At 41.4% G+C, this 27,619-nt stretch overlaps 1 protein-coding gene across 6 annotated transcripts; it reads left to right on the top strand.

Moving 5' to 3' along the window:
- Nucleotides 1-1,675: 1,675 nt before the first annotated feature.
- Nucleotides 1,676-26,927, top strand: DRAM2 (DNA damage regulated autophagy modulator 2). Of its 6 annotated transcripts, XM_058178413.1 has the most exons (10): nt 1,676-1,911; nt 2,063-2,213; nt 4,262-4,382; nt 5,352-5,508; nt 13,377-13,444; nt 14,026-14,165; nt 17,656-17,833; nt 21,383-21,462; nt 22,053-22,145; nt 23,337-26,926. In XM_058178413.1, the coding sequence occupies exons 4-10, from the start codon at nt 5,378-5,380 to the stop codon at nt 23,442-23,444; spliced, it is 798 nt and encodes a 265-aa protein (XP_058034396.1). In that variant the 5' UTR covers nt 1,676-1,911; nt 2,063-2,213; nt 4,262-4,382; nt 5,352-5,377; the 3' UTR covers nt 23,445-26,926. The 6 variants fall into 6 exon arrangements, with proteins under 6 accessions (XP_058034396.1, XP_058034399.1, XP_058034400.1 ...); XM_058178416.1 differs by lacking the exon at nt 2,063-2,213; XM_058178412.1 differs by lacking the exon at nt 4,262-4,382 and having other exon boundaries at nt 1,677-1,911.
- Nucleotides 26,928-27,619: the final 692 nt, after the last annotated feature.

Raw genomic sequence — 27,619 nt, 5'->3', positions numbered from 1 at the left:
ATTCCCTAGAAAACACTATTTATGCATTAAGTTAGGGATTACATTGAAGATGCACTTCCGTCATGACAGATGCATTCCAAAAGAGGGAGGAGACTGGAGGGGCGATGTCAGGAGTATTATGGGCTGCAATCAGGAACATTTCTGTATTGTAATGATAAGATAATTTCTATATTGTAAAGATAAGACTATTTCTATATTGTAAAGATAAGACTATTTCTATATTGTAATGATAAGACTATCAGCAGATGGAGAATTCTAGATTTCCTCTATTTAATACAGGAAAGTGTACGTTATGGTCCAATTTGTACTGTTCTTTTGTTTCTGGATAAAGAAAGATTTCAGCAAGTATTGGAATTAATTTGAACATGATTTAGTCTGAATAATTTTAATAAATATTTTTCTTTAAGAAGCTTCTGTTCAGAGATATGTATAGTAAGCTAAATTCAAAACAACGGAATACGTTTGTAACCTACTGCATATTCCAAATTGTTTGAAGTTATCAGCTTCTCCATTTAACAATTAAGAGTATTTAAAACTTTACTAATATAGATTTTATTGCTTTCTATATAATCACTAAGTACCTAATTGATATATCTTTTGCAGCAAATTAGTTAATAGATTCACTTATGTCAATAAGGCACTCAGTAAATACAATAACTAAAAGAAAATGTAATCAATGAAAAGAAGTTTTTGCAATTTTATATGTAACTCTCTGAAGTGAGTTGCATATAAAAACACTTACTCTTAATATAATTTAAGTGACAAAAAGACTGAGAGGAAAGAGTACTGTGATTTTACAAATAAGGCGAGTTTATACAATGTACACGATTCCAATTTTAAGCTTTTCGTTAAAGGAAAGCAGATATGACAATTAGCACTCTGCCCAAAACGCTACCAATACACCAGCAGTCGAAAATCTGAACACAACTCAAACCATATATTTCAATCTTGAAAATCCATATAAGGCTGAAGCACATTTTATTTTATGCGGTGCCACCCCTGTATTTGATACCAACACTCTGCTTATATCTATGTGGGGGAGAGGGTTGTTTTGACTTGTCCCCGGCATTTGAAGAACGCCCGCTCCGATGACATCGCTCCCTCCGCGAACTGACTGATTGCCAGCCTGTCCGGGCATCAACGGCAAGCAGCCCTCTCTCCGAGTGGAAAAAACAAGGCAGCGCAAGCGACACCCTCCCTGTCTCTTGCGCAGGAGCCTACGAGGCTCAGCAAGAGAGAAAAGAAGGACGACCATTGCCCACCCACCTCCCGGCAGGTGAGGCAGAAAGACCCAATCTCAGTCAACCTTCTTTGGCTGAACTTGAAGGAGACCCGACGGCGGCCAGAGGCCAAGCTTCTACCGCCCAACAGAGCCAATCCCGAAGCGCACCAAGAACACCCGGCATTTACCTTAACCAGCCTCTTCGCCCAGGAGGCGCGTTTACGTCCTTTTTTTTACGCCTGCCGTAAACAAGGCCGGCTGCGTGGTTGCTTAGGAAGGGCGCGCAACTGGAACAGGCGACTAACGGAGCAGGGGGCGTGCGTGGGACACCCGGAGATGGGTGCTTTGATGCGCATGGGCAAAGAGGCGGCCACCACACGCGGGGTTGGGAGGGAGGGAGGGCGTGAGCTCTGATTGCTTCGGTCGTTTCCCGTCCACTTCGTACAGGCCCGCCCTCGGAGGCGCCTGGGGTGGGTGGGGGGTTGAGACGAGGCAGTTGCAAGAGGGCGTGAGGTAGTAAATAACTGGAATAACCTCATTTGGGAGGATCGAATGTCAGAGCGCGCTTCGCCGGCACAAACGACGACGGGATTATATCCAGTCAGGCGCCACCCTGCAAGGGAGAGCGCTGCTTTTTCTGCCACTCGGGCCGGAGGAAGAAGGCTGCCGACGCGCTGCTGGTGGCGGAGGTTAAGTTTATATCGTATTAGGCAGCTTTTTAAACTCTAGGGTCTCTCTCGAGGATATATCCGGGGTGAGGGCGAAGTCATAAAATGAAACCTCAAGAAAAGTAATCGTTGCAGCTTTTGCTTATTTATTTTGTATTTTTCAAACCACCAGGGAGAAGAGAGAGACTATATAGTGTTCGTTACGGTGGTGCCCGAGAGAGGAGAGGAAAAAAGACAGCTTTCCTTAGGAAAATAGCTTCCTCCTCCAGCCTCTTCCCAATCTGGCTGGACCACTTGGCTGAAGCAGAGACCCTCCGATTCAGGTGTTCACGACTGACAGTTGCTAGTGATAATAGTTGGCTTTGGCAGCTATTTTGTCCCACTTTCCTGTTTTCTCTGGTTAAAAAGAAGAAAAAACGAAATATGGGCAGGTCCTAAATGTGAAACTGCAATGGCTACTTCTCCATACTACAGTATGGAGAACAAAGAGTTTAAAACTTCATTTTTCTTAATAAAGAGTATTATTGATAGCGTAGTTTAAAGATGCAAGTTGTTTGCTGTGCTCAGTTCTCTCCTCCAATTGATCCAAATTATTTATATAGAGGTTTTGAATTTTGAATTGCATTACAGGGAGACAGAGATTGATGGATAAGATTGATTGATAACTGGCTGAGATTTGTCTTGGGACAGAGTAAATATTTCGTTGAAAAGGACCAACTGAGTTTCAAAATGGGCTGCAGAAAATATTGATTGCATGGGGTTTACTTTGGCTAGTTATAGAATTTCATTGGCATCCATCACCCCAATTCCATAGAAGTCACAATGGATCAGATTGTAGGCATTTATCAAGGCACAGTATGTAATAAAGATGACTTAGAAGTCAAGGTGGACTTTTATTCTCCTCTACAACTCATAATATTTCTAAATTATTGCAGAAGCAAAATCAGCCAGACTTTTTATTTTATTTTGTCACAACAGTATATACAATCATCAACATAAACAATAATTCGTCATGAGAGAAAAAGTATATATAAGTAAAAGTATAAGTAAAAGTATGCATATAATACTATAATGAAGAGAACAATAGGACAGGAACGGTAGGCACTATTGTACTCTTATGCACGCCCCTTATAGTCCTCTTAGGAATGGGGTGAGGTCAATAGTAGACAGTTTTTGGTTGAAGATTTTGGGGTTTGGAGTAGAGACTATAGAGTCAGGTAGTGAGTTCCAAGCGTTAACTCTGTTACAAAAGTCATATTTTCTACAATCAAGTTTGAAGCGGTTGACATTAAGTTTAAATCTATTGTTTGCTCTTGTATTGTTGCGATTGAAGCTGAAGTAGTCTTTTACAGGAAGGATATTACAATAGATGATTCTGTGTGTTAAACACAGATCATGTCGGAGTCGGTGGAGTTCTAAGTTTTCTAAACCCAGGATTTCAAGCCTGGTGGTATAAGGTATTTTGTTGTTTGCGGAGGAGTGAAGAACTCTTCTAGTAAAATATTTCTGGACGCGTTCGATAGTATTAATGTCAGAGATGTGGTAAGGGTTCCACTGGTTCACTGGTTAAGGCAGCCCTTTTTAAAATCTTGAAAAACGGAAGACAGAAAAAAACAAATTTCTTCTCATTCTACCCATTTCCTTTTAAGACCTTTCAGATCTTCAACAATTCAGTTTTCTTTCTTCTATTAATCTGTTTTCATATTATTTCATCTCAGTGGGCAATTAATGTCTCACTATTACCAATGTTAAAGTGCAGTAGTTGATTATGTAAGGCTATTTTATTTTGTTGGTTGCAATTTCAATGGCACATTGTGCAACAAAATAAAATACTTGCAGAATCAGGCTTTGCTCCAGAATTAGCTTGTGTGAGTGTGTACCTTATGTCATCTTAATTATTACAGAGACTTTTATACTTTCTCTGTTGTTGAATCAATGTGGCTTATAAAGTAAAGATTACATTAAAATATAACAATAGAAACATGCATATTATAATATTATAACAGTCCATAATAGGCGATATCCTTCATTTTCTCTCTCTGTCTCTCTCTGTCTCTCTCTCTCTCCTTCCCTCCCTCCCCCCCTTCTCTCACTCACACACACCAGGAGATCAGATTACTCCTGAACCTATCAGCTTTTCATAAGGTCTTAAAGACTTGGTTTTGCCATTGGATGTGGGGATCTCAATGTATGATAGAACCTGTGCCATAATTATGTTAATTATGTTAATTATTGTTGATAATGGATTTTGGAATAACATGGCTATGAATTGTGTTCTGTTTTTAAATATGGTTCTATATTTTGTTATATTAAGGTGAAACTTAACTAGCCTTTCAATTAACAAAAAGTGAGTATGCATATTTTATTTCAGAGATAAATTATTCTTCAAGAAGGCAACTTCCACATTGAGAGATTGCTTCTGAGCTCTCATGGAAGATGAAACTCTTAGCATATATTCCCTGCAAATATCTTTTGGGGAGATTCTATTTGAAGTAAGCAATCTCAGAGATAATCAGGTCCTCAGCCATGTAGACTTTATATAGCCTATTGATTGTAGTTGTAGGCATCATGCTAAAAACTGGGAGAATGAGTTCTAGTCCCTGGGTTGAAGTCATCTGGGTTCCCTCATGCCAGTTTCTTGACAAAAATGCCAAATCCAGTCTAAACATCTGGCTGACATAATAAATTCCTGAATGCAGTCCCAAAACAATTGGAACACCACTTGAACACAGCTGGCATTGACAACATCAACATCAGTCAATTGCAAAAGACATCTTTATTTGGAATAGCTTACATCCTGTGACAGTACCTTTAAGACTATCAAACAATATCTGCCTATCCTTGGGAAAGACTCGATGGACAAAAGCGTGAAATCCAATCTCATCAGCATCTCATTCTGTGCTGGTATTACGTGACATATCAGATTATTTCCTTTAGATGTGTTTTGCATTACCTGCAGTTTCTACATGGTCTTTAAAGGCAATCCTGTGGAGTTGGAATGGAAGATGAGGGTGGGATGAATGTGGTTGTTTGTACTTTCTATTACTAAATATATAATTGTATATATTAAAAGCTAAATTGTACAGCATTGGGTTCCACTTATTTTTAGACTAAAAGATAAAAGTTATCAACATTTTGATTTGATTTTTCATTCCCCCATTTCCTATTCTTAAAAACACTCTCCAAATAGTTTGTTTGCTTTATCATGGTTTGAGCTAGAATTAGAACATAACTTAAATAAGGAAGCTGCAAATACTGTTTCGAATGATGTCCTGATTCAATAATTCAATGAAAAGATTAGACTGAAAATATTTTCAAATACAGAGCAGGATAGTCTATTAATGAATTGGAAGAAATGGGATGATGTAGAAATGTTGTTTTAAATAAATATATAAAATTTATTTGCTTTCAAAGCAAGAAGAAAGAAAAAGTTTGTTTGTTTGTTTGTTTGTTTGTTTCAGTATTTGACCCTGTAGATCATTCTGAAATGTGGTGGTTTCAGCAAGGACTGAGTTTCTTGCCTTCTTCCCTGGTTATTTGCTCGTCTGCTGCTTTTGTGTTTCCATATGTTGTTGGAGTACTCTTATACCATGTTGACCCTTTGGTACCCTATATCAGGTCAGTGTACTTTATATTTTTGCACTGCAATTTATGTTCTAATGTTACATTTATGAAATTTTTCTTACTCTCCTGATTTTTGCTCTAAAAGTTTTTAAAAATGGAGTTAGGTAAAAAGCCACAGCATTTAATAATTTGAGTTTGTTATAAAACGAAATCACAAACTTAAAATACATTAACATTCCTTGAATTTGAAAGACTTAATAGCAGTAATGGATTTTTTTTCTTTATTGTCATTTTGCTTTTAATAAACATTGTTAGGTTTACCTCTCCATATCAAAATGGATGAAGTTTATTTCATAATATATTCATAAGATAGATAGACAGACATGCACTTATATATAACAATAGAAATAGCACTTACAGCTTAGACTTATACCACTTCATCATGCTTTACGGCCCCTCTCTAGGTGGTTTACAGAGTTAGCATATTGCCCCGAACAATCTGGGTCCTCATTTTACTGACCTTGGAAGGCTGGAAGGCTGAGTCAACCTTGAGCTGGACAGAATCAAACTCTGGCAGTTGGCAGTATTAGCCTGCAATACTGCATTCTAACCACAGCCACTACATACACACACACACACCATATATACACACATATTGAAGTGATTCTTCCCTCTTTCCCTTGCTCTTTTAAGTAGAATTGCAAAAGGTTACCAAGGTGGCAGGATATCAAATGTATTTCCATATTTATTTGCTTACTTTAAATATATTTTTTCATTCATATAATGTTTTCCAAAATGGCTTGTCTGTTAAAAAATACCGGTATCAGACCAAATATATAATATAAGAAACAAGGCTGAGTGTGTTTAGAAATTTGAATTAGAAATTTGAATTAGAATTTGTCTGAAATGGTGTAGAGTTTCCTGCCTGGGCAGGGGGTTGGACTAGAAGACCTCCAAGGTCCCTTCCAACTCTGTTATTATGTTATGTTATCTCCTTTCAAAGCTCATTGAACTGAATTGGAATGAAGAAAGTACAGGAACACACTGGTGGTTTTGTATGTTCCCATTCATTGTGGAACGTCACAATACAAGTATTTCTGAACTTAATGACCAGAGTTGAAGTTATAATGGACCCCATTAAAGGTACTTATGAGTCAGCTCCCTCACAGTCACATGACAGCATTTCAGGCACTTAGTCTACACTTATGGCCATTTGCAGCATCCCGTGGTCATGTGACCAGGATTTACAAATTTTACTGAAAATTGGCATATACTTCCAATTTTCTCAAAAACATTTGGTAGCAAACAACGGGTTCACTTAATGATTGTGGTGTTTACTTAATGACTGTGGATTTGTTTAATGACTTCTGTAAAAAAAAAAAAAAGCTTGACCCATTTTGTGGCTATCACAAACTACAGCTGGAATGGGTGGTCTGCATTATGGTCATAAGTCAAAAACTGTCTCCAAAAATGCTTATTGGATTATTCCCAAGGTGTTCATAGGCCCAATGAATTTAATTTCAAATAATGTCAAGTTTTATCATCTTGGTTCCTTTGGCGTATATTACAACTCTATAATTATGATGGATATATATCTGAACTTTCATTTACTTCTGGAAATACTTTATAAAAACCTATTCTTTTCCTTCTCTTTCCACCACATCCAATTTTGCTATAAATTTAAATTCTTATATTTAAATCTTATATATTTTCCATATTCTTAAAGCCTCTAGTTATTAAAAATATTTTCATTATATTTTGTGAGGCCACGTGACTAAATGTCCATGTGACCCATGGACGGTAGGTTGGACATGCCTGCTCTAGCTAATTAGTAGAACTTCAGACAGGTCATTCCCAATGCGGCAACTATGAAAATAATTTTTACTATTTTGAGATGTGAAGGACAGACATTTGGTGTAGATTTTGATTGCAGAACTAAATATTCTCTTTGGCTGGTCCCTTGTAATAGGGGTGTAGTTGCTTTGAGTCATGGAGGCCAAGATGTAATCTGAAACTCTTGACATCTTTAGTAGACCAATTTTTAGTTCTAAAGCAAGTCAGCTGAAGTTCATTGTACTTTATTATTAGAGCATAAAGCATAAAGAGATTTGAGGATTTGCATGTACAATTGTACAATGTTAAACAAGGTACAGTATTTTCTTTCTCTTCCTCCTAGTTCAAGCTGCTGCTTCTGTTTTAAAACAAGCCTTGGTTCTAAACCAGTTTGACATACGGCTCTTCAGAAATTGGTATTTATGATGCCAAGGCCATATTTCGGGGGGTAAAAAGAAAATAAGACCCTGTCTTATTTTTGGGGAGCCATGGTATATAAATAGGAAGCAATAGCCTAGGCCTGGGTTATAGATAATATTTTCTAAGTATTGTATAATTGAAGCTGGAAATAATATATCTCTGCAATGCTTTTCTCTCCAAAATAGCAGTGACTGCAGTTCCTTGAGCTGTTATTTAATTTATTAAAGTATAAATTCATTATTATTGATGTTATCAATGTTTGACATCAATTACTACTTAGGGGCTTCAATGGCATCCTTGGCTTCTGATCTTAAATGAAACTGAGAAGAAATATTAAGACTCAGATTTGTCTTAAAAGTCTTAAGTCACCCTGAACTGACTTATGTAAAACATGCGTTACTTATGCTATGTAAATATTAACCATTATTTACAAATACGTATTTTCTGTTTTTAAATGTATATTTATTTATTTATTTATTTATTTATTAGATTTCTAGACCGCCCTTCTCCCGAAGGACTCAGGGCGGTGTACAGCCTTATTAAAACACATAGGTACACAATAAATTTAAAATACATTTAAAATGAAATATTTAACCGGCCAATTTAAAACTAAAAACGGTCAGACGACCGATATAAAACCCTAAACTATAAAATCACCATTAAAAACCCATAACTTAAAAAACTAACCCAGTCCAGCGCAGATAAATAAGCACGTTTTGAGCTCGCGGCGAAAGGTTCGGAGGTCCGGAAGTTGACGAAGTCCTGGGGAGCTCGTTCCAGAGGGCGGAGCCCCACAGAGAAGGCCCTTCCCTGGGTGTCGCCAGGCGACACTGTCGCACCGACGGCACCCTGAGAGTCCCTCTCTGTGAGAGCGCACGGGTCGGTGAGAGGTATTCGGTAGCAGCAGGCGGTCCCGTAAGTAACCCGGCCCTATGCCATGGGGCGCTTTAAAGACGTTCACCAACACCTTGAAGCGCACCCGGAAGGCCACAGGTAGCCAGTGCAGCCTGCGCAGGATAGGTGTCACTCGGGAGCCACGAGGGCTCCTCTATCACCAGCGCAGCTGCATTCTGGACCAACTGCAGCCTCCGGATGCCCTTCAAGGGAGCCCCATGTAGAGAGCATTGCAGTAGTCAGGCGAGGCGTCACAAGGGCGTGAGTGACTGTGCACAAGGCATCCCGGCCTAGAAAGGCGCAACTGGCGCACCAGGCGAACCTGGTGGAAAGCTCTCCTGGAGGCGGCCGTCAAATGATCTTCAAAAGACAGCCGTGCATCCAGGAGAACGCCCAAATTACGCACCCTTTCCGGCGGGGCCAATGACTCGCTCCCGACAGTCTGCCGCGGACTCAGCTGACTGTACCGGGATGCCGGCATCCACAGCCACTCCGTCTTGGAGGATTGAGCTTGAGCCTGTTTCTCCCCAGCCAGCCCCGTCCGGCTTCCAGACACCGGGACAGCACTCCGATAGCTTCATTGGGGTGGCCCGGTGTGGAAAAGTACAGCTGGGTGTCATCAGCGTACAGCTGGTACCTCACACCGAAGCCACTGATGATCTCACCCAGCGGCTTCATATAGATGTTGAACAGAAGGCGAGAGAATCGACCCTGCGGCACCCACAAGTGAGGCGCGGGGTGACCTCTGCCCCGTCAACACCGTCTGCGACCGGTCGGAGAGATAGGAGGAGAACCACCAGTAACCGGTGTCTCCCACTCCCAATCCCTCCAACCGGCGCAGCAGGATACCATGGTCGATGGTATCAAAAGCCGCTGAGAGGTCTAATAGGACCAGGGCAGAGGAATAACCCCTATCCCTGGCCCTCCAGAGATCATCCACCAACGCGACCAAAGCCGTCTCAGTGCTGTAACCGGGTCGGAAGCCGGACTGGAACGGGTCCAGATAGACAGTTTCCTCCAGGTGCAGGGGAAACTGATATGCCACCATACTCTCTACAACCTTCGCCGCCGGGCAAGGTTGAGACCGGACGATAATTACCTAAAACAGCGGGTCCAGGAAGGCTTCTTGAGGAGGGCCTCACCACCGCCTCTTTCAAGGCGGCGGAAGACTCCCTCCAACAAGGAAGCACTCGTAATCCCCTGGAGCCAGCCTCGTGTCACCTCCTGAGTGGCCAGCACCAGCCAGGAGGGGCACGGGTCCAGTAAACACGTGGTGGCATTCAATCTACCCAGCAACCTGTCCATGTCCTCGGGAGTCACAGGGTCAAACTCATCCCACACAACATCACCAAGACCGCCCTCAGATACCCCGTCTGAATCGCCACAATTTTGGTCCAGACCGTCCCTAAGCTGAACGATTTTATCGTATAGATAACCGTTAAACTCCTCAGCACGTCCCCGCAACGGGTCATCCCGCTCCCCCTGGTGAAGGAGGGAGCGGGTCACCCGAAACAGGGCAGCTGGGCGGTTATCTGCCGACGCAATGAGGGAGGAGGCGTAGGAACGCCTCGCTTCCCTCAGTGCCACTAGGTAGGTCCTGGTATAGGATCTAACTAGTGTCCGATCAGCCTCTGAACGGCTGGACCTCCAGGAACTCTCTAGGCGTCTTCTCCGGCGTTTCATCCCCCTCAGCTCCTCGGAGAACCAAGGAGCCGGTTGGGATCTGCGCCGGGTCAGAGGCCGCAAAGGCACGACACGGTCTAAAGCCCCAGCCGCAGCCCGTTCCCAGGCTGCAGCTAGTTCCTCTGCCGTGCCGTGAGCCAGACCCTCAGGAAGTGGCCCAAGCTCCGTCCGAAACCTCTCTGGGTCCATCAGGCGCCTGGGGCGGTACCACCGTAATGGTTCCGTCTCCCTGCGGTGTTGGGTAGCGGTCAGAAAGTCCAGGCGAAGAAGAGAGTGATCTGACCATGACAAAGGTTCAGTGACTATTTCCTTTAAGTCCAGATCTCTCAACCACTGACCAGAGACAAAAATCAGGTCCAGTGTGCCTCCCCCGATGTGAGTGGGGCCATCCACTACTTGAGTCAGGTCCAAGGCCGTCATGGAGGCCAGGAACTCCCGAGCTACCGTCGACGACGAGCCGGCAGATGGCAAGTTAAAGTCCCCCATGACTAAAAGTCTGGGGGTCTCCACTGCCACCCCGGCAAGCACCTCCAGGAGCTCGGGCAGGGCAGCTGTCACGCAGCAAGGAGCCAGGTACGCGACCAGCAAGCCCATCTGACATCTATGACCCCACCTCACAAGAGGGATTCACACCCGGCAATCTGAGGTACAGTGGTCTCCCTCGGCTCTAGACTCTCTTTAATAGCAACCGCCACCCCTCCACCCCTACCCTGGGCCCTCGGCTGATGGAATGCACGGAAACCCGGTGGGCACATCTCGACCAGGGGCACACCCCCTTCAGTGCCCAACCAGGTCTCCGTGCGCCTATAATATCCGTGGCCCCCCTGTATCAGATCATGTATTAGGGGGGCCTTATTGGCCACGGACCGTGCGTTGCATAACATCAGGCGAAGGCCCAGGCTCTGAGGGTCTTGACCATCCGGGGAACGGGAGAAGTCAGGGGATCGGGCACGCGATCGCCTGCAGACATCGAGCGTGACCCCTATGTCGATCGATCCCCCTTCCGCCATATCTGCCCCTCCCACTTACCGTGCAAATAGACTCACCCTCACACAAAGGAACACACTCCCCATAACCTCCGAACCCATTTGATAGTCGCCACGAGCATGCGCTGGAACTGGTTTCCCTCGACGGGCTACCCCTCATCCGCCCTAACCTCCCACCCCACCCCACCCTCCCCCCACCAACCCAAGCCCGTCGATTTCCACCCTCCCCGTAAAAGTCCCATTAAAACTCCCCTTAAAAAATCGGTTAAAACAATTAATTAAAAATCCCCTAAGTCTCCTATTCTTGGCATGCCATCTCTCGGGGTTCCAAAACCCGTCCTCAAGATAGGCCCTCGATAACGTAGAGGGCCAGACCCACGAGAGAGGGGAATCTCATAGGGCAAGAAGGTCCGCCGCTGAAAATGTCCGCATGATGAAAAACACGGCAAGCAGACCCATCCTGGTCGGTCAGGATATCTCCGGGTGGGAAAAGTCGATGGAAATCCATCTCAGTCTCAGTCTCAGTCTCGGGCAGTAGATGAAATAGTCACCGCCTTATACAATCACTCAGCACCGCAACGGCTCACCCCCGTCCATCGAATCTCGGAAATTGCAGCCCGATTTGGCTGCCGATGGTAACAAACTGAGGCTCGATGATGTTCTATGGACAGTCCAAGGGTGGTCGGGGGGGGGAGGAAAGGGCGAGTCCTCCAATTTCACGGACTCCATGGGCTCCATCTCGGCTCCACCTGGGGGAAACTCCACTGCCAACGTCCGAGCGTCATCTTCATCCACGACCGATGTCAGGGCCGTCAACACCGTCAAGGCCAATGTCAGGGCCGTCAACGCCGGCGCCACCTAACCAAGCCAGGGCACCGCCGGAACAGAAACGCTCTAGTTGGCCCCCCGACGAGGCCGTCCAGAATCCTCCTTACTCTCCAGGCTGGGCGTTCTCACCCAAAGTGGGGGACCCAAGATCTCCACAGGGTCCCCACCCCTGGCTCGAGCCGCCAACGCCGCCGCCACCGCCCCCGCCGCCCACCGAACCAGGCCAGGCCACCGCCAGGCCAGGCCACCGCCAGGCCAGGCCACCGCCAGGCCAGGCCGCCGCCAGGCCAGGCCAGGCCAGGCCAGGCCAGGCCAGGCCGCCGCCGCCGTCGGAAAGAGGCGCCACGGAGAAAACGCCACCAGAGAACACTCTGGTCACGCTCCCCGAGGCCCCGGCGGGGGACCCAAGATCTCCAAGGGTCCCCCAAGCCAGCCTAAAAGGCCTGCTGCCTGCCGCTGCCGCCGCCGCCGCCGCCGCCGCCGCCGCCGCCGCCGCCGCCGCCGCCGCCGCCGCCGCCGCCACCGAACCAGGCCAGGCCAGGCCAGGCCAGGCCAGGCCAGGCCCCGCCAGGCCAGGCCAGGCCAGGCCAGGCCACCGCCAGGCCAGGCCGCCGCCGCCGCCGCCGCCGCCGCCGCCGCCGCCGCCGCCGCCGCCGCCGCCGCCGCGATGGGAGACCGCCCCGGGCCGCCCCAAACCCACCTCAACACCCCCGGGCTGTTGTGCTTTGGTAAGTATAATTATGCTTAGTTTACTGTATGATCAATACAGTTTGACTGCATCTATTTTACTGCCTGACAAGCTAGGGAAATTCTTTTCTGAGTTTTTTTTCTCTGCTCATTATGCACCTGTGTGCTACACCTGCTCTTATCTGATCATTTCCTGGGAAGCATCCCCGGTCTTCTATCGTCAGTCCCACATATCATTACACATATTTTTTTGAAAGGAGAGAAAAATAATTTGATACATTGCTGACCTTAGCTGATTCTAAGATATTTATCAGGCTCTGATATGGGAGTAGTTGGATGAAAAGTCTCCAGGAAGTCCCAGGTCTGTAGGCTTCATATGGGATTTAAAAATACATCATGGAGATAGGTATTGGCAAACCACTATCCTGCAAGAATCTATGTAATTATTAAAGAAATCTTTATCTTTACTCATACTACATCACTTATCATTAGTGTCAACATTAATAATGGTTGTTAATTGTGTATTTCATAGGTTTTGTCATTCCAATTGCATTGCAGGATGTTTAGTGTCATAAGTTTCTTATCTTTCAGTGACACAGGGACAACACCTCCAGAAAGATGCTTGTTTGGAATACTGTTATCCTTTGCTTCCTTCTTGGGTAAGTACAGTAAAAATAATACTGATCTCCTGAGATTACTTAGATGTGGGCTTTAATGAGACTACAGAGATGAATAAATCTTAACTAAAAGAAAAGAACATTCACTGAAAGATGTTTGGGGCAATGCAGTTGGTATGTGCAATTGAGACAAAAACACTACAATTTTTACAGACTTTAAAGGTTGAAACGGTTATACAGAGTTGCATCTACTCTAATGAAATAGTCTGAAAATCTATTCCAATAACACCTGGGCAGAGTAGGAGAGCACAGGATGTTAAGCTATTTCAGGGATAGCTAAAGCACATATCACTCACCACTTTACATTCAGAGAATATAAGATATAGTTACTTAACTGGAATTATTGAATGGCTGGATTAAAAATCATGGTTGGCAGGTTTCTCCAAACCCCTTATACTTAGCATGAAAGGAGTCCTCAGACAGTTAATTTACTTCTACAATTCTTTTGTTATGTCTTGCATAAAAGACCACAATATTCATGTGGCTATAATTGTTACTTAGTCTTCATTGCATTTGATATCGTGCTTCTTTATTCTTATTCTGCTTCAATTGTTCATTCACAGGTATTGCCACCATGTATGTTCGGTACAAACAAGTCAGTGCTTTGAACCCTGAAGAACCCAAGATGCTCAGACTCAATAAGGCTGGCTTAGTGATAGGAATGGTTAGCTGTTTTGGAGTTTGCATCATTGCAAACTTCCAGGTTTGTGTTTTGTCTGTGATGATTGAATTACTAAAGTTACATATCTTCATCATAATAGCCTATTCTAAGGATATGCCCAAATGAAGTTTGATAAGAAAGGTATGTGTTATACTATTTGACATTGGGAACATTATTTTTTCCCACCATTTCTTCCATGCTTCCAAAAAAGGACAGCACAAGATGCACAATATATTTTGAATAGTATATGTCTACTTGGAAGCACCTTAATTGGTATTGATTGGTTTTTACAATATAGTTGGATACTGAGAATATTTCTATAGCTATTTCTTAATTTTATTTACCATAAGCAACAAGATATAAATCAAATAAATGTAAGTTATGTTTAAGTTTCCAGGACAAACTGCTGATATTTGGAATGGTTTTATTTTATTTAGGCCGGATAATATTTTTAAAATGAATATATTTGTAAGCAAAATACTACCTTATTAATAGAATTAAGTTAAATAAAAAGGATCTATTTCAGTACAAATAAATCTCAGAAATAACAATTTAGCAGAATAAATCAACTAGCAAGCTATACTTTGAGAAAGTGTAGCAAATACAATATAGTATTTGGCATTGCTGGAATAAACATCATTATTTTTTTTTACATTTCTCTTAAAACAGTGTGGTCAGGACCATTTGCTGGTAATGTTCTTTATTGCTTATTTGGTCTATATATAATTTTTCCAACCAAATATAGCTTAAATAGATCAAATATAGTTTGTGTCATGAACACTAGATGTCACTGTAGAATGAAAATAATGAGAAGAATGAAAAAAAAATCTCACAGTGATTAAGAAGCGTATAGTTAAGTTACTGCAAATTTAAAATCTTTTCCTATTGAATAAATACTATGACTAACTAAACGTAACTAGATTGTAAGTGGTTAACAGCTGTCTGAAGATTTTATTTTGTGGAAAATAATTGATTTTGTTTTCAAGACATTATGTTTCTTATCAAAATTCTGCTTGAAGAGATGCCCTTCTTTCCATAAAGTAAACAGATTGTTGATGCTAAATATCAAAGTTAATTCCAAATCTCTCATTCCTCATACATTAATTAGGTTTGAAACACAAAAAGTATGTTTAAAAATACTTTGTAAGTATATTTATTACATTTGTACTCCTTCTTTCCTCTAAGTGTTATTCTATAGAGTCCAATGGAGTATGTTAAAACAGAGAAATGGCAACAGGGCAAGGTAATTTATTAGGTTGTTGTGTGGCCAAGTATGAATTTAAAGGGACGTGGTGGCTCAGGGGCTAGGACATTGAGTTTGTCGATCAAAAGGTCGGCAGCTCAGTGGTTCGAATCCCTAGTGCTGCCGTGTAACGGGGTGAGCTCCTGTTACTTGTCCCAGCTTCTGCCAACCTAGAAGTTTCGAAAGCACGTAAAAAATGCAAGTAGAAAAAATAGGGACAACCTTTGGTGGGAAGGTAACAGCATTCCGTGCGCCTTTGGCGTTGAGTCATGCCAGCCACATGACCACGGAGACGTCTTCGGACAGCGCTGGCTGTTCAGCTTTGAAACGGAGATGAGCACCGCCCCCTAGAGTCGGCAACGACTAGCACGTATATGCGAGGGGAACCTTTACCTTTACCTTTATGAATTTAAATCTCAGCCTCTTTATTCTCAACATTCCATTCTTAATTCCTTCACCACAATACTTCATGAAGAACAAATGAATTACTAATAACTATTTATTCACTGAGTGGTGGCTCAGTGGGTAAGACGCTGAGCTTGTCGATCGAAAGTTCGGCAGTTCAGTGGTTTGCTGTCGAGATCTCACATTTTGGTCTTAAAATGAAAAATACTTGCTGAGTATCACAATAAGAGATTGCTAAGAGATATCACAATATATCTCTTAGGAGTAGTCATTGTGAGACATGTCTGTAAATGTCTAATGTAGTAAACTGTTAGAAGTTAAGTGTTCTTGCTTGATGAACTACTTAGAAATGGCACATAATTATGCTGATCTCACTGAAGGAAAACAGAATATAAACACCACCTTTTATTTCTTTATTTGTAAAATTTATTATACACCAGGGTCACTGTGGGATTGCAATCATAAATCTTCTTTTGGCTATAGAATAGAGTCAGCATTTTTAATTACTATTATAATAAACTAAAATGCAAAGGAAGGGTTAGATTTAGAGAGTTTCAAATAAATACATACCATCAGCAGAGGAAAATACTTTTTGTATCTATAATTCTGTGAAAAATATTGGCCCCTTTGATTTTTTTTTCTGAATTTTTGCATATAATTTTCCACTGAATATTAGTTCATACTGATATTTAAAATCTAAGTGAGTGGATTAGTGCAACATTTAGTGCTTGTTTATTTTATATTTCATATTTTATTTGTGAAAAAGCAATTACCTCCATCAAGTCAGTACTGTAACTGGTTTCATCCACTCTGGAATCTATTATAACAATATATAATAATCATAATTATGAGTCTTTTATAATTCTGCCCAGGCAGTTTTTTCCATTTTCTGGTAATTTGTTTAAACCCAGTCATAATTCAGATTCTCCAGTAAAACTGCTTTCTTTTAAGCCCTGGTGAATTTCTATGGAGTTATAGACACTCACTGAACCATTCAGAAATATTTTGACTCATTTTATTCTGTTCCATTCATTCTGTTGTAGACTTAATTGTAAATTTGGGATTATTGCTTTGATCTATAACCCATTTGCATTTCAGTTTATGGGCTGATTACCTATAAACTGATGTAGTATGAACAAAATTCATTCTGTCTTCAGTGATGGCCATTGTCCTGAAGTAATAAAGATATCCTCAACTGTGATATTGCCATCTTCATGCTTGACAGATGGTTCTTATTATCAAATTCAGTGTATAGTTTTCTCCAGATAGCAATTAGGTGACCTATAAAGCTCCCCATTGATTTATGCATCCTCCTGAAATCTAGTTGATTATTTAGTTGTTGGGTTTTGTTTTTTTGGCAAACTTCAGAAAAGTGAGTAAAGAACCTTTCTTTTACACAAATCCCATTTTACCCAGTGATCTTATCTTGGAATCATAAACAATTTTAGCACACACAAAAGAAGCCTGCAAATCCTTGGATGTTGTCCCTTTTTTCTTTATCTATGATTTAAAAAGCCAATTATTTTTTTCACAGAATTCTATAACCTGGCAAAAGAAAAAGGGGAAAATATTTTCTTAAACTAATTGTTTAGTTGGGTGGGTATTGTTGTTTGGACAAAAGATTCATTAAATAAAGTTGCCTTCTTTGAGCAAAATCGCTGTCTTAAGATATATACTATTACAATTTTGCTCTTAATTAGAAATAATTAACTTCCAATAATGCTAGATCTCTAGGTTTTTATAGTGGTTTGCAGATAGCGGTATTTGTTATTGAACCATTTGAGAGAGTCTATTCAAAGATTCAGTTTCGTTATATTGTTTGATCCTTTCAACTGTTACTCCAGCGTTCTCTAAAAACCATTGAATTATATTATTTTCCTGTAGAAAAGTGCTATATTTTTCATACATACATTTGGATCTTTCCTCGCATTTGGAATTGGAGTCATATATATTCTGGTTCAGACAATTATTTCCTATAAGATGCAACCACAAATTCATGGGAAGGATATTTTCTGGATCAGATTTACAATACTGCTATGGTGCGCAGTAAGCATAGTGAGTAGTATCCTTTGTGGTAAAACAGTACAAGTGATGAATGAGGGGTATTTCTTAAAAATCTATTTTAAATGAAACATGCTTTATCTTGAGGTGGCTAAAATGACTACTTGTTATAACAGTGCTGGAAAAGATCACAAAATATATAAACCTTAGAAGCTTTATTTTTTATTTCCAGCAAGGAAGCTACACAATGGAACAAAAACAGTAAAGTATCTTCTCTCTCTCTCTCCCTCTCCCTCTCCCTTTCTCTCTCTTTCTCCCTCCCTCCCTCCCTCCCTCCCTCCCTCCCTTCATATACATCACACACACACACGTATACATACATCATACATATATATGTATGTCAGTGGTGAAATCCAAAAATTTGCCCTACCGGTTCTATGGCTTGGTGGTTATGTGACCAGGTTTGCACGGCTTGGTCATGTGACCAGGGTAGGCGTGGCTTGGTGGTCATGTGACCAGGTGGTCATGGTCAACTTGACATCACTCACTGTTAGAGCCAGGAGATGTCATGGATAGAGTAAAATATGTAACTCACTTAACAACGCTCTTGTATAGCAACCAAAATTTTGGGCTCAATTGTGGTCATAAGTCAAGAAGTATGTCTGCCTTCCTCTGCATGGCAGCCTTGTCCTAGTAAACTCCTTCTCCTTTCTGGCAATTTTCTCCTCTGTTAGAGGCACCAAAATAATCCAGACAATGTAAGGTTTCCTGCTGCAGCAGGGGGTTGGACTAAATGACCTCTGAGATCCCTTCCAGAGATCTAGATTGCTGTGCTGTTTCAAAGAGTCTTCTGAAGCCATGTCTAGTGCCAGGGTTTGTGGTGCTTCCTTCCTCTTCTGTCTCTCTCTACCTTCCTTCGTCTTTCTTTCTTTCTCTCTCTTTGTCTCTTTTTCTTTCTTGTTTCTCTCTCTCTCTCTCTTTCTTTCTTTTACTTCCTTGTCTTTCTCTCCCTCCCTCCATCTTTCTTTCTCTTTCTTTCTACCCACTCTCTCTCTCCCTCTTTCTTTGTTTTTCCTTCCTTCCTTCCTTCCTTCCTTCCTTCCTTCCTTCCTTCCTTCCTTCCTTCCTTCCTTCCTTCCTTCCTTTCTCTTTCTTCCTTTCTTCCCCCCCCCCTCTCTCTCACGCGCGCACACACACACACACACACACACACACACATACACCTGGTCTGACCAGTGGCAGCAGGAGAAGGAAGAAAGCAAGTGGCCCTCTCAGCCCCAATGCAACGGCTGCATCTCCCCCAAGGGCTACCCGGCCAGTGGGAAGCAACTTTCTGACGTAAAGGCTGGATTCCCACCACAAGTGACAATAAAATCTAATTGGTCCTTGGGTGAAATGGAGAGGGTTTCTCTTCCTTCCTCGTGAATTAAAAACCCATGATGGTGGGTTCAAAGTTGGGGGATGGGGGGCAGCCCAACAGTTCTTCCTGCTTTTGCATACTTTAGAGCTGTGGAGGAGGAAGAGGGGGGCTTGCTGCACAAAAACCCCAAATACCATGCAAACCTTGGGCGAGCTTGCAAAACAAAAGAAAGTGGGGGGAAGGACAGAGGGGAAAGCTGGGTCTTCCTGGCCTTTGCTGGGTCGGCTCCCCTTCCTGCTCCCCCCAATTGCTTCCGAAAGACGTGAGAGGCATTTCGGGCAAAGGTATTGTGGGGAGTTTTTTCAGTAGGAGAATTGTTGTTAGTTGCGAAGTCGTGTCCGACCCATCGCGACCCCATGGACAACATTCCTCCAGGCCTTCCTGTCCTCTACCATCGTCTGGAGTCCATTTAAACTCATGCCTACTGCTTCAGTGACTCCATCCAGCCACCTCGTTCTCTGTCGTCCCCTTCTTCTTTTGCCCTCAATCTTTCCCAGCATTAGGCTCTTCTCCAGTGAGTCCTTCTTTCTCATTAAAAAGTCTCTAATAGACCCGTATTGTTGTGGGGCCCCCCTCCCCTTATTTATTTGTCTGCCACTGACATGTCTGGCCCCTTTTTGTTAAGCCCACTCCTTTCCGGCGCCGGCACCCATTTCCCCCAAGGGTCAGCCGCCCACCCACTGGCTGGGCCAGGCTAGAAGCAATACATCTCCTGTCACAGGCTGGATGCCAACCTCGGAAGGCAAGCGGGCACGGGGGACCACCAGGAGGTCTGCAGGGAAAGGAGTAGGCTGCTAGCTTCCTTCCCCGTGGCAGGGCAGCCCTGCCATGCTTGCCTGCCTTTCACGTGGACTTCCCGGCAGTCCCCGTGGCCAGGCCTGCTTGCCTGCCTTTGCAAGATGACCATGAGGACGCTGAAAATGCTGTGCAGAAGGCAGGCAAATGTTTTGGGGCCACTGGCCGTGGGGAATGGAGTAGGTGAGGCAGGCTGGGACGATGGGGGAGGGCAGGGGCAGCTAGCTAGGCCGCGACTCGCAGGCTTACCTGGCAGGCAGACCAGGGCCACTCAGTTGGGGCACAGCGCTTCAGGCAGGCAAGCTGCAGAGCAGAGACTGCGTGGGGCGGGGCGAGCGAGCAGCGACCGGGCGACCAGTTTGGGGGCGTGGCCAGCCAGTGGTCCCTACTGGTTCTGTGACCCAGGCCAAATGTCCACTACCAGTTTGCGCAAACCGGTCGGATTTCACTCCTGATGTATGTATATATGCATACACACACACACACATACTGTATATGTGTATAACACGAATGTCAAACTCGATCGTGTCATGTGACATTCTTTGCCTTTGCAGAGCTGGGGTAGGCATGGCCTGCGCATGATGCATCAGCCTGCGGGCTGCCACTTTGACAGGCCTGATGTATACATAATTTTATATTGCTAAACTAATGCATACTGCATAGTATGATAATTTTAAAAATATTTATATAAATAAATGTATAAACTGCCTATCTCAATATCCAACATGATTCTGGCAGCAATTTTTTATCACTATCATGAGTTTTTTTTCATTATTTATTGCCCTTGTGAATGCATTTTATCTCTGGATAATATTTCATGCACTTGATTACATGTATTTGAATCTTTAAAAAGTTTATGGCATAATCATTTATTAGCATTCATTGTGTTGATATTTATTTCATTCATGTTACATGTATTGATTGTGAAAAGGATTTCATAATATAGTTTTTTACAAGAATAGGTAAAACTTTACCTGTAATTTATATATCATTATATATATAAAATGATATATATTAAGTTTTAGGATTTGTATTACTGTTAGAATCCCTGATTTCTTTTGATTCTCTTCTCAACTGCATCCTCTTAAACCACATCTCATGGGTTTATGAGAATCCCCTGATTCTTAACAATTTTCTGGATGATGCCATGATTGTATTTGGTACTGACTGATCTTCAGATGGGACATTTGCTGCATTACTGGCAAATTTCAAAAGGATGGGGCAAACTAGAAATAAATTTAAAAAATCATTTAAACTGAAGATTACACTATCCCTTCTCAAAACACCTTGGGTGTACACCCTTTAAATAAAAAAAAGCAAATGGGGTTAAACAAGAATGGATGGAGAGTAAGCCTATTTCCTCTCTATTTCAAAGATATTCCTTAATGATTAAAGTGGCTATTTCTTCATTAATTTTACTCAGCTTAAGTGGAATAGATTCCCTACGGAGGCTGCATTGGAATCCCCAGGAGAAAGTAAGTTTGATTTTTTTAAAAAGGCAACAGAGAGAAGACACAAATGAAATGTGTCAAGTGCATTGCAGAAAATATTCCAAAATATTCTTAATGCATTGTAGTGTTTATATATTGTTTCCCCAAAATACCATACTTACTTCTGCTAATACACACAAACATAAGTCTACAGTTGGCTTCATTACTGCAATTTAAAAAGAGATTCAGGGTAGGTCTGTTATATTTTGGTATTGTTAAGGCCTTTCCAAATTTCAGCTCTCATATTCTCGAGGCTAGACAGCATCATCACTGGCAAGTTCCATAAGCATTATCTGTCTGGAAGATACGAGGAATTTTTTAAAATGTACATAAACATACAGAATGGAATAAAAAGTGTGATGCTATCTTTAACCTTTAATCATTCTCCTATTGTTGTCTAAGGCCTTTTGACTGCTTTTAAAAAAGCCTTGAAACATAAATTCCAGGTTTTTAATTGTTAAAACTCTGTTGTGCTTATTATTGATTTTCATTACTTGAGTTCACCATTAGGACTGATGATATTCTACCATTAAAAAGTACTCTGATAATACATTTTTTAAAAATATCTTCTACAGGGATATACCTTCCATATCATTGCCACAGTCTCTGAATGGTCTTTGGCTTTCACTATTCTCAGTTTTTTCCTGACTTTCATCCGTGACTTCCAGGTAAGTTTCCCTACTGCAAGGGTGGACAAACCTCTGGTAGACAGGAAGTGTCCTTAATCTGGCTACGAATGGCATTGGATTTAGCAATCAGAGAAAGTAGTTGGAATCAAATTACATATGAGGCATTTGCCATTTTGGAGTGAACATTGTATGAGAAACACAAATAGGAGTTAGGTCATAGAGACAGATGTTTTGTTTCTATTTTACCAACTATCTTATATTTGGAAATTTTGAAGTTAAACCTATCTGAAATTGAGGTGGAGTAGAAACCATCAAAACAATTTTCCATACCTATAGGACATTAGGAAATTACTTTATTAAAATGTAGTATGAATTCTGCTATAGAAATTAGCCTTTGATATTAATTATAAGCAAAATAGGTGATTATTCAAAAATATATCATGTTTTATTTCTTGATTTTCTGAGCTTAAAGCTAAATAGAGATATATGAATATTTTATTTTTAGAAGCTGATCCTGAAATATTATATTTTTCAGAATAATTGTTTAAAATTGGGTACAGTTGAAGCAGCCTATAAGCCTAAGAAATACAAACATATGTACTTTACCTCAGTAACGGGGGAAAGATTAAAAGTAGTGTGCTGCAAAATATTTCTCTCCTTCTCTCCCAATTATCCATTTTTGGGCTAGGATTTATGTAGTGCTGTACATGTTCAAATCAGTGATGGATTTGAATGTCTGTTTAGTATTGAAATCTGGAGACTCATTTTTACCCGAGGTCCTCCAAGGCCAGTGACATCAGTGGTTGGGCCTAGAAACATTCTGATTCTCCAAAGTCCAACTCACTTGCATCATAACAGCTTTCAAAGGAAAGGGCTCCAAGAACATAGTGAGCACCTGAGAGCAACATCTCATGGGGAGCCAGGAAGACCTTCCACCTGTTGGGAAAGGAAGGAAAACTCTGGAAATAGTCCCATTCAGCATTTAGAAGTAGTGACTTCCAGGGACTTCAGGTACTCTCTTTAAGGGGTAGACAAAGAAGAGAACAAAGTCTCAGAGATGGAATGATTTAAGATGACTGTGTGCAATTTTTGAATGTTGATAAAATTATTAAGACAGTAACGTTATCCATGAGATTCCTTACTTATTTTTTATAAAGTAGAATCAAGTTGTTTTATCATAACAGAACCAAATTTACTAATAAATTCCATTTTTCCCACCATTTATTGTAGAAAATCTCATTGCATACGGAAACAAGACTATTTGGCCCTAATCTTTATCACACTCAAGAGCAGCTCCTAGAAGATGAGCAAGGAATACCAATCACAGGAAGCATATGAAAAGAAAACAGAGAAAATGACATAAATTAGAACTTCTCGGGAAAGAAAGCTTTGGTTCACATATAGTACTTCCATTTTTTTAATATGCAAAAATCATGATGTCTATTAGTTCCACTGGCATCAGCCCATATACATGGATATAAGTTCAGTCCTGTGCAAAGGTTTTAGGCAGTTGTGCAAAAATGCGGTACATTAAGAATGCTTTTAGAAATATAAATTTAATAGCTTATTTTTTTTATCAATTAAGAAAATGGAAAGTAAATGAACAAAGAGAAATCCAAATCAAATCAATATTTAGGGTGACCACCTTTTGCCTTCAAAACAGCATCAGTTCTTACACTTGCACAAGTCAGGGATTTTGTAGGATTAAAGTCAGATATTTGATTAACTAATTTATACCAACCAGAGGCTAATGAACATCAATTTCATAAGTAGGTTGAAACACAGTCACTAATTGAAACAGAAACAGCTTAAAACTGGGTGAGACGAAGCCAAACTCTGCTATTAAGGTGAGGTTGTGGAAGACAATTTCATATCACAGGTCATACACTATGGCAAACCCAAGAACAGGAACAAGACAAAAGGCAAATTATACTGCATCAGCAAGGCAAAGATTGCAAAGCAGACTGGAGTTTCAAGATATGCTGTTCAGGCACTTCTAAAGAAGCACAAAGAATTGGGCAAAACTGAGGATGCAGTGGTCAGCCAAGGAAATTTAATTAAGCAGATGACAGGCACATCATGCTCACTTCCCTTTGACACTGGAAGATGTTTAGCAGTGCCATCAGCCCAGAACTGGCAGAAATAGGTGGGGCCCAGGTACATCAATCTACTGTCTGGAGAAGTCTGGCCAGAAGTGGTCTTCATGGAAGAATTGTGCCCAAAAAGCAATAATTCTGATATAGAAACAAGGCCAAGTGACTCAACTATGCACAAAAACATTGGAACTGGGGTGTAGAAAAATGGCAGCAGGTACTCTGAAATGATGAATCAAAATGTGACATTTGGCTGTAACAGGAGACAGTTTGTTCACCAAAGGGCTGGAGAGCATACCATAATGAGTGTCTGCAGGCAACAGTGAAGCATGGTGGAGATTCCTTATAAGTTTGGGCTACATTTCTGCAAATGGAATTCAAGATTTGGTCAGGGTCAATGGTGTCCTCAGTGTTGAGAAATACAGGCTGATACTTATATATCATACCATTCTATCAGGGAGGTCTGTGATTAGCCCCAAATTTATTCCTCAGCAGGACAATGACCCTAAACACAGCCAATGTCATTAACTATCGTCAGTATAAACAAGAAGTCCTGGAAGTGATAGTTTGGCCCTCGTAGAGCCCTGATCTCAACATCAAGTCAAGTCTGTTTGGGATTATATGAAGGGACAAAAGGATTTGAGGCAGCCAGTCACAAAACAGAAGTTCTGTGGTTCTCCAACATGTTTGGAACAACTTGGAGGAACCTTGCCAAATTCCTTCAGAAACTATGTGCAAGTATATCTACAAGAATTGATGCAGTTTTGAAGGCAAAGGGTGATCACCCCAATGATTTCGATTCTTCTTCTATTCATTTACTTTCCATTTTATTAATTGATAAAAAAATAAACTATTAATAACCTATTTCTGAAAGCCATTCTTAATTTACAGCATTTTTGCACAATTGCTGAAAACTTTTGCACAGTACTGTACATACGCTTATATAATATTCAATGCAATATATAAGAATGTCATTTTATATGAAAATACTACTATTAATGAAGTTTTTACTGACTTTTGCCACTTATTTATAGAAAAAGTTTTCAAGTACCTCACAAAATATTGTACTATGTAATATAAAAAATGATGAATATATCTTTACAGATTTTTATAAAATAAGAATTTTGCAGATTAAAGTTTGCTGGCAAAAGTTTTTTTTCTATGCCTCATAAAATTGTTGCGAATATTCTCAGAATGTGTCCCATTGTAAGTTTTTCAGACCACAATTGCTTTCCTAAAGAATATTCTCAAAATGAACAAATAATCTGTGACTAGCTAGATTAATGAAGTTTAATAGTGGGATAAATGTGGGTAGAGGTAGGAGCATATCTTCAGAAAAAGAAATTCAGGGAAAAAAAGCATGGTCTGGGTATTTTTGCTTCTTGAAATTCCCAAGCTTCCCCATTTAATTTATATTAAAATATTACTGGAAACTGGGAATAGAGCAGTTCTAAATTATCTAAACTGATCTCAAATACTATTATATACATTAGTCTTAATTTTAATCCATACAATAATTGACAGAATAAACACTCATTTGTATTGAATATATCAAATAGTGGTGGTACAATGAAAATGTTTGGAAACACAAGAAGGTATTTTAGTAGAATCAAAACAAATACACATTTACTTTATATTGGTAGTCATATAAATATTAAAAATATTGGTAGCTGCCTCTGTAAAACTAAGTGACAGCCAGTATATATGTTGTATAAATGGGCTTGGAAAGCTAGAGTCATATGACATCACCATCCTTTAAATTGACCAAGTGAAGAATTAGGCTACATATTTTAGATAACATAAATAGTAACACATGGAATGATTCTCACTCAACATTATAAGAATATACAATCTGGGGTAACTTTATATGGACAGTTGGATAAAATTTGACTCGCATTCAATATTTCAGTAAATTCTCTACATCTCATTTCTCTTATTTCTGGCACTTTAAGAGTATACTTATTCTTTACAAGAAGCAATCCATCCATCCATCCATTCATTCATTCACATTTATATAGTTAACCATCTCACAAATGACTGAGTGGCATACAGTACTGTAAGAAACAAACCATAAAAAAACATTTAAAAGCAATAATTTTACAAAATTATCAATATTATTAAAAAATTAGAAATAAGCATCTTTGATATTGCAGTATAACCATCTGACCGATTCTCCATTTCCCTGAGATCCCCAAGCCTGTTGATGTAGCCACATATTGAGGGACTTGGAGAAGGTTTCCAACCAGTCTCATTGTGGAGAGAATAATGTTCCACGGAGAAGGTACCATGACAAAAAAGGCCTGTCTCCTAGGTCATGCCAAATGTAACTCCTTAACAGATGGACCTGCAGTATACATATGCCAGATTTCATGGCATGGGCAGATGTAATTGTGAAGAAGCAATCCCTCAACCTGCTGAAGCATAAAGATTTTAAAGGTCAAAACCAGCATCTCGGATTTGGAAGCAAATTGGCAACCAATGCAGCTTACAGAGCAGAGATGTAGCTTCTAGGAGCACACCTAAGTGGCTACACCAAACATGTTTTCCACCAGATGAAGTTTCTGAATAGTCTTCAGGGGCAGCCTATATAAAGTGCATTATCATAGTACACCTGGAAGATGAGTAGGGCATGAGTGACCATGACCAGAGCCTCCCTAATCCAGTGACGGGCATAACTGGCACACACCATGAAGCTGTACAAAGGCCGTCCTAGTCACAATTGGTACCTGTTCCTTAAGCAGGTATCATGAGTCTAGAACTCCCCCTCCCTACTTTGCATACTGGGTCTGCTTGGGGCAGTATAACCCCATCCAGTACCAAAGATGGCAAAATGCTAGAACCAGAAGGCCCCCAACCCATTCAGTTTTGCCAGGGTTCAGTCGATGCTTCTTGTTTCCCATTCAGGCTCCCAAGGCCTTCAGAAACTGGGACAGGATATCAACAGCATCATTTAATTTGCCGGGGGATAATTACCATACTTTTTGGAATATAAGACGGACTTTTTCCCCTCTAAAAGAGGGTGGAAATGTTGGTGCATCTTAATACACCAAATACAGCCATTTTTGGCCTCCCGAAGCCCCACCCTGCGCATCCTGTTTTTGCAAAAAATGGGCCCGTTTTTCACAAAAACGGCATGCAGAGGCTTTGGGAGGCCTGCAGAATGCTCCAGTGGGCCAGGGAAGGCAAATACACCCCCGTTTTTGTGAAAAACAGGCCCATTTTTTGCAAAAATGGGGCATGCAGAGGCTTTGGGAGGCCTGCAGAGTGCTCCTGTGGGCTGGGGAGGACAAAAATGCACTTTTTGCAAAAACAGCCCATTTTTGGCCTCCCAAAACCCCCACGTGTTGTTTTGCCTCCCAGTCCCAGGAGCACTCTGCAGGCCTCCCAAAACCCTCTCGTGCCCCATTTTGTGAAAACAGG

Source organism: Ahaetulla prasina, chromosome 3, assembly GCF_028640845.1.
Source record: "Ahaetulla prasina isolate Xishuangbanna chromosome 3, ASM2864084v1, whole genome shotgun sequence".
Lineage (NCBI taxonomy): Eukaryota > Metazoa > Chordata > Lepidosauria > Squamata > Colubridae > Ahaetulla > Ahaetulla prasina.
The sequence above is the reverse complement of the archived record's forward strand: the minus strand, read 5'-3'. Positions and strand labels throughout refer to the sequence as shown.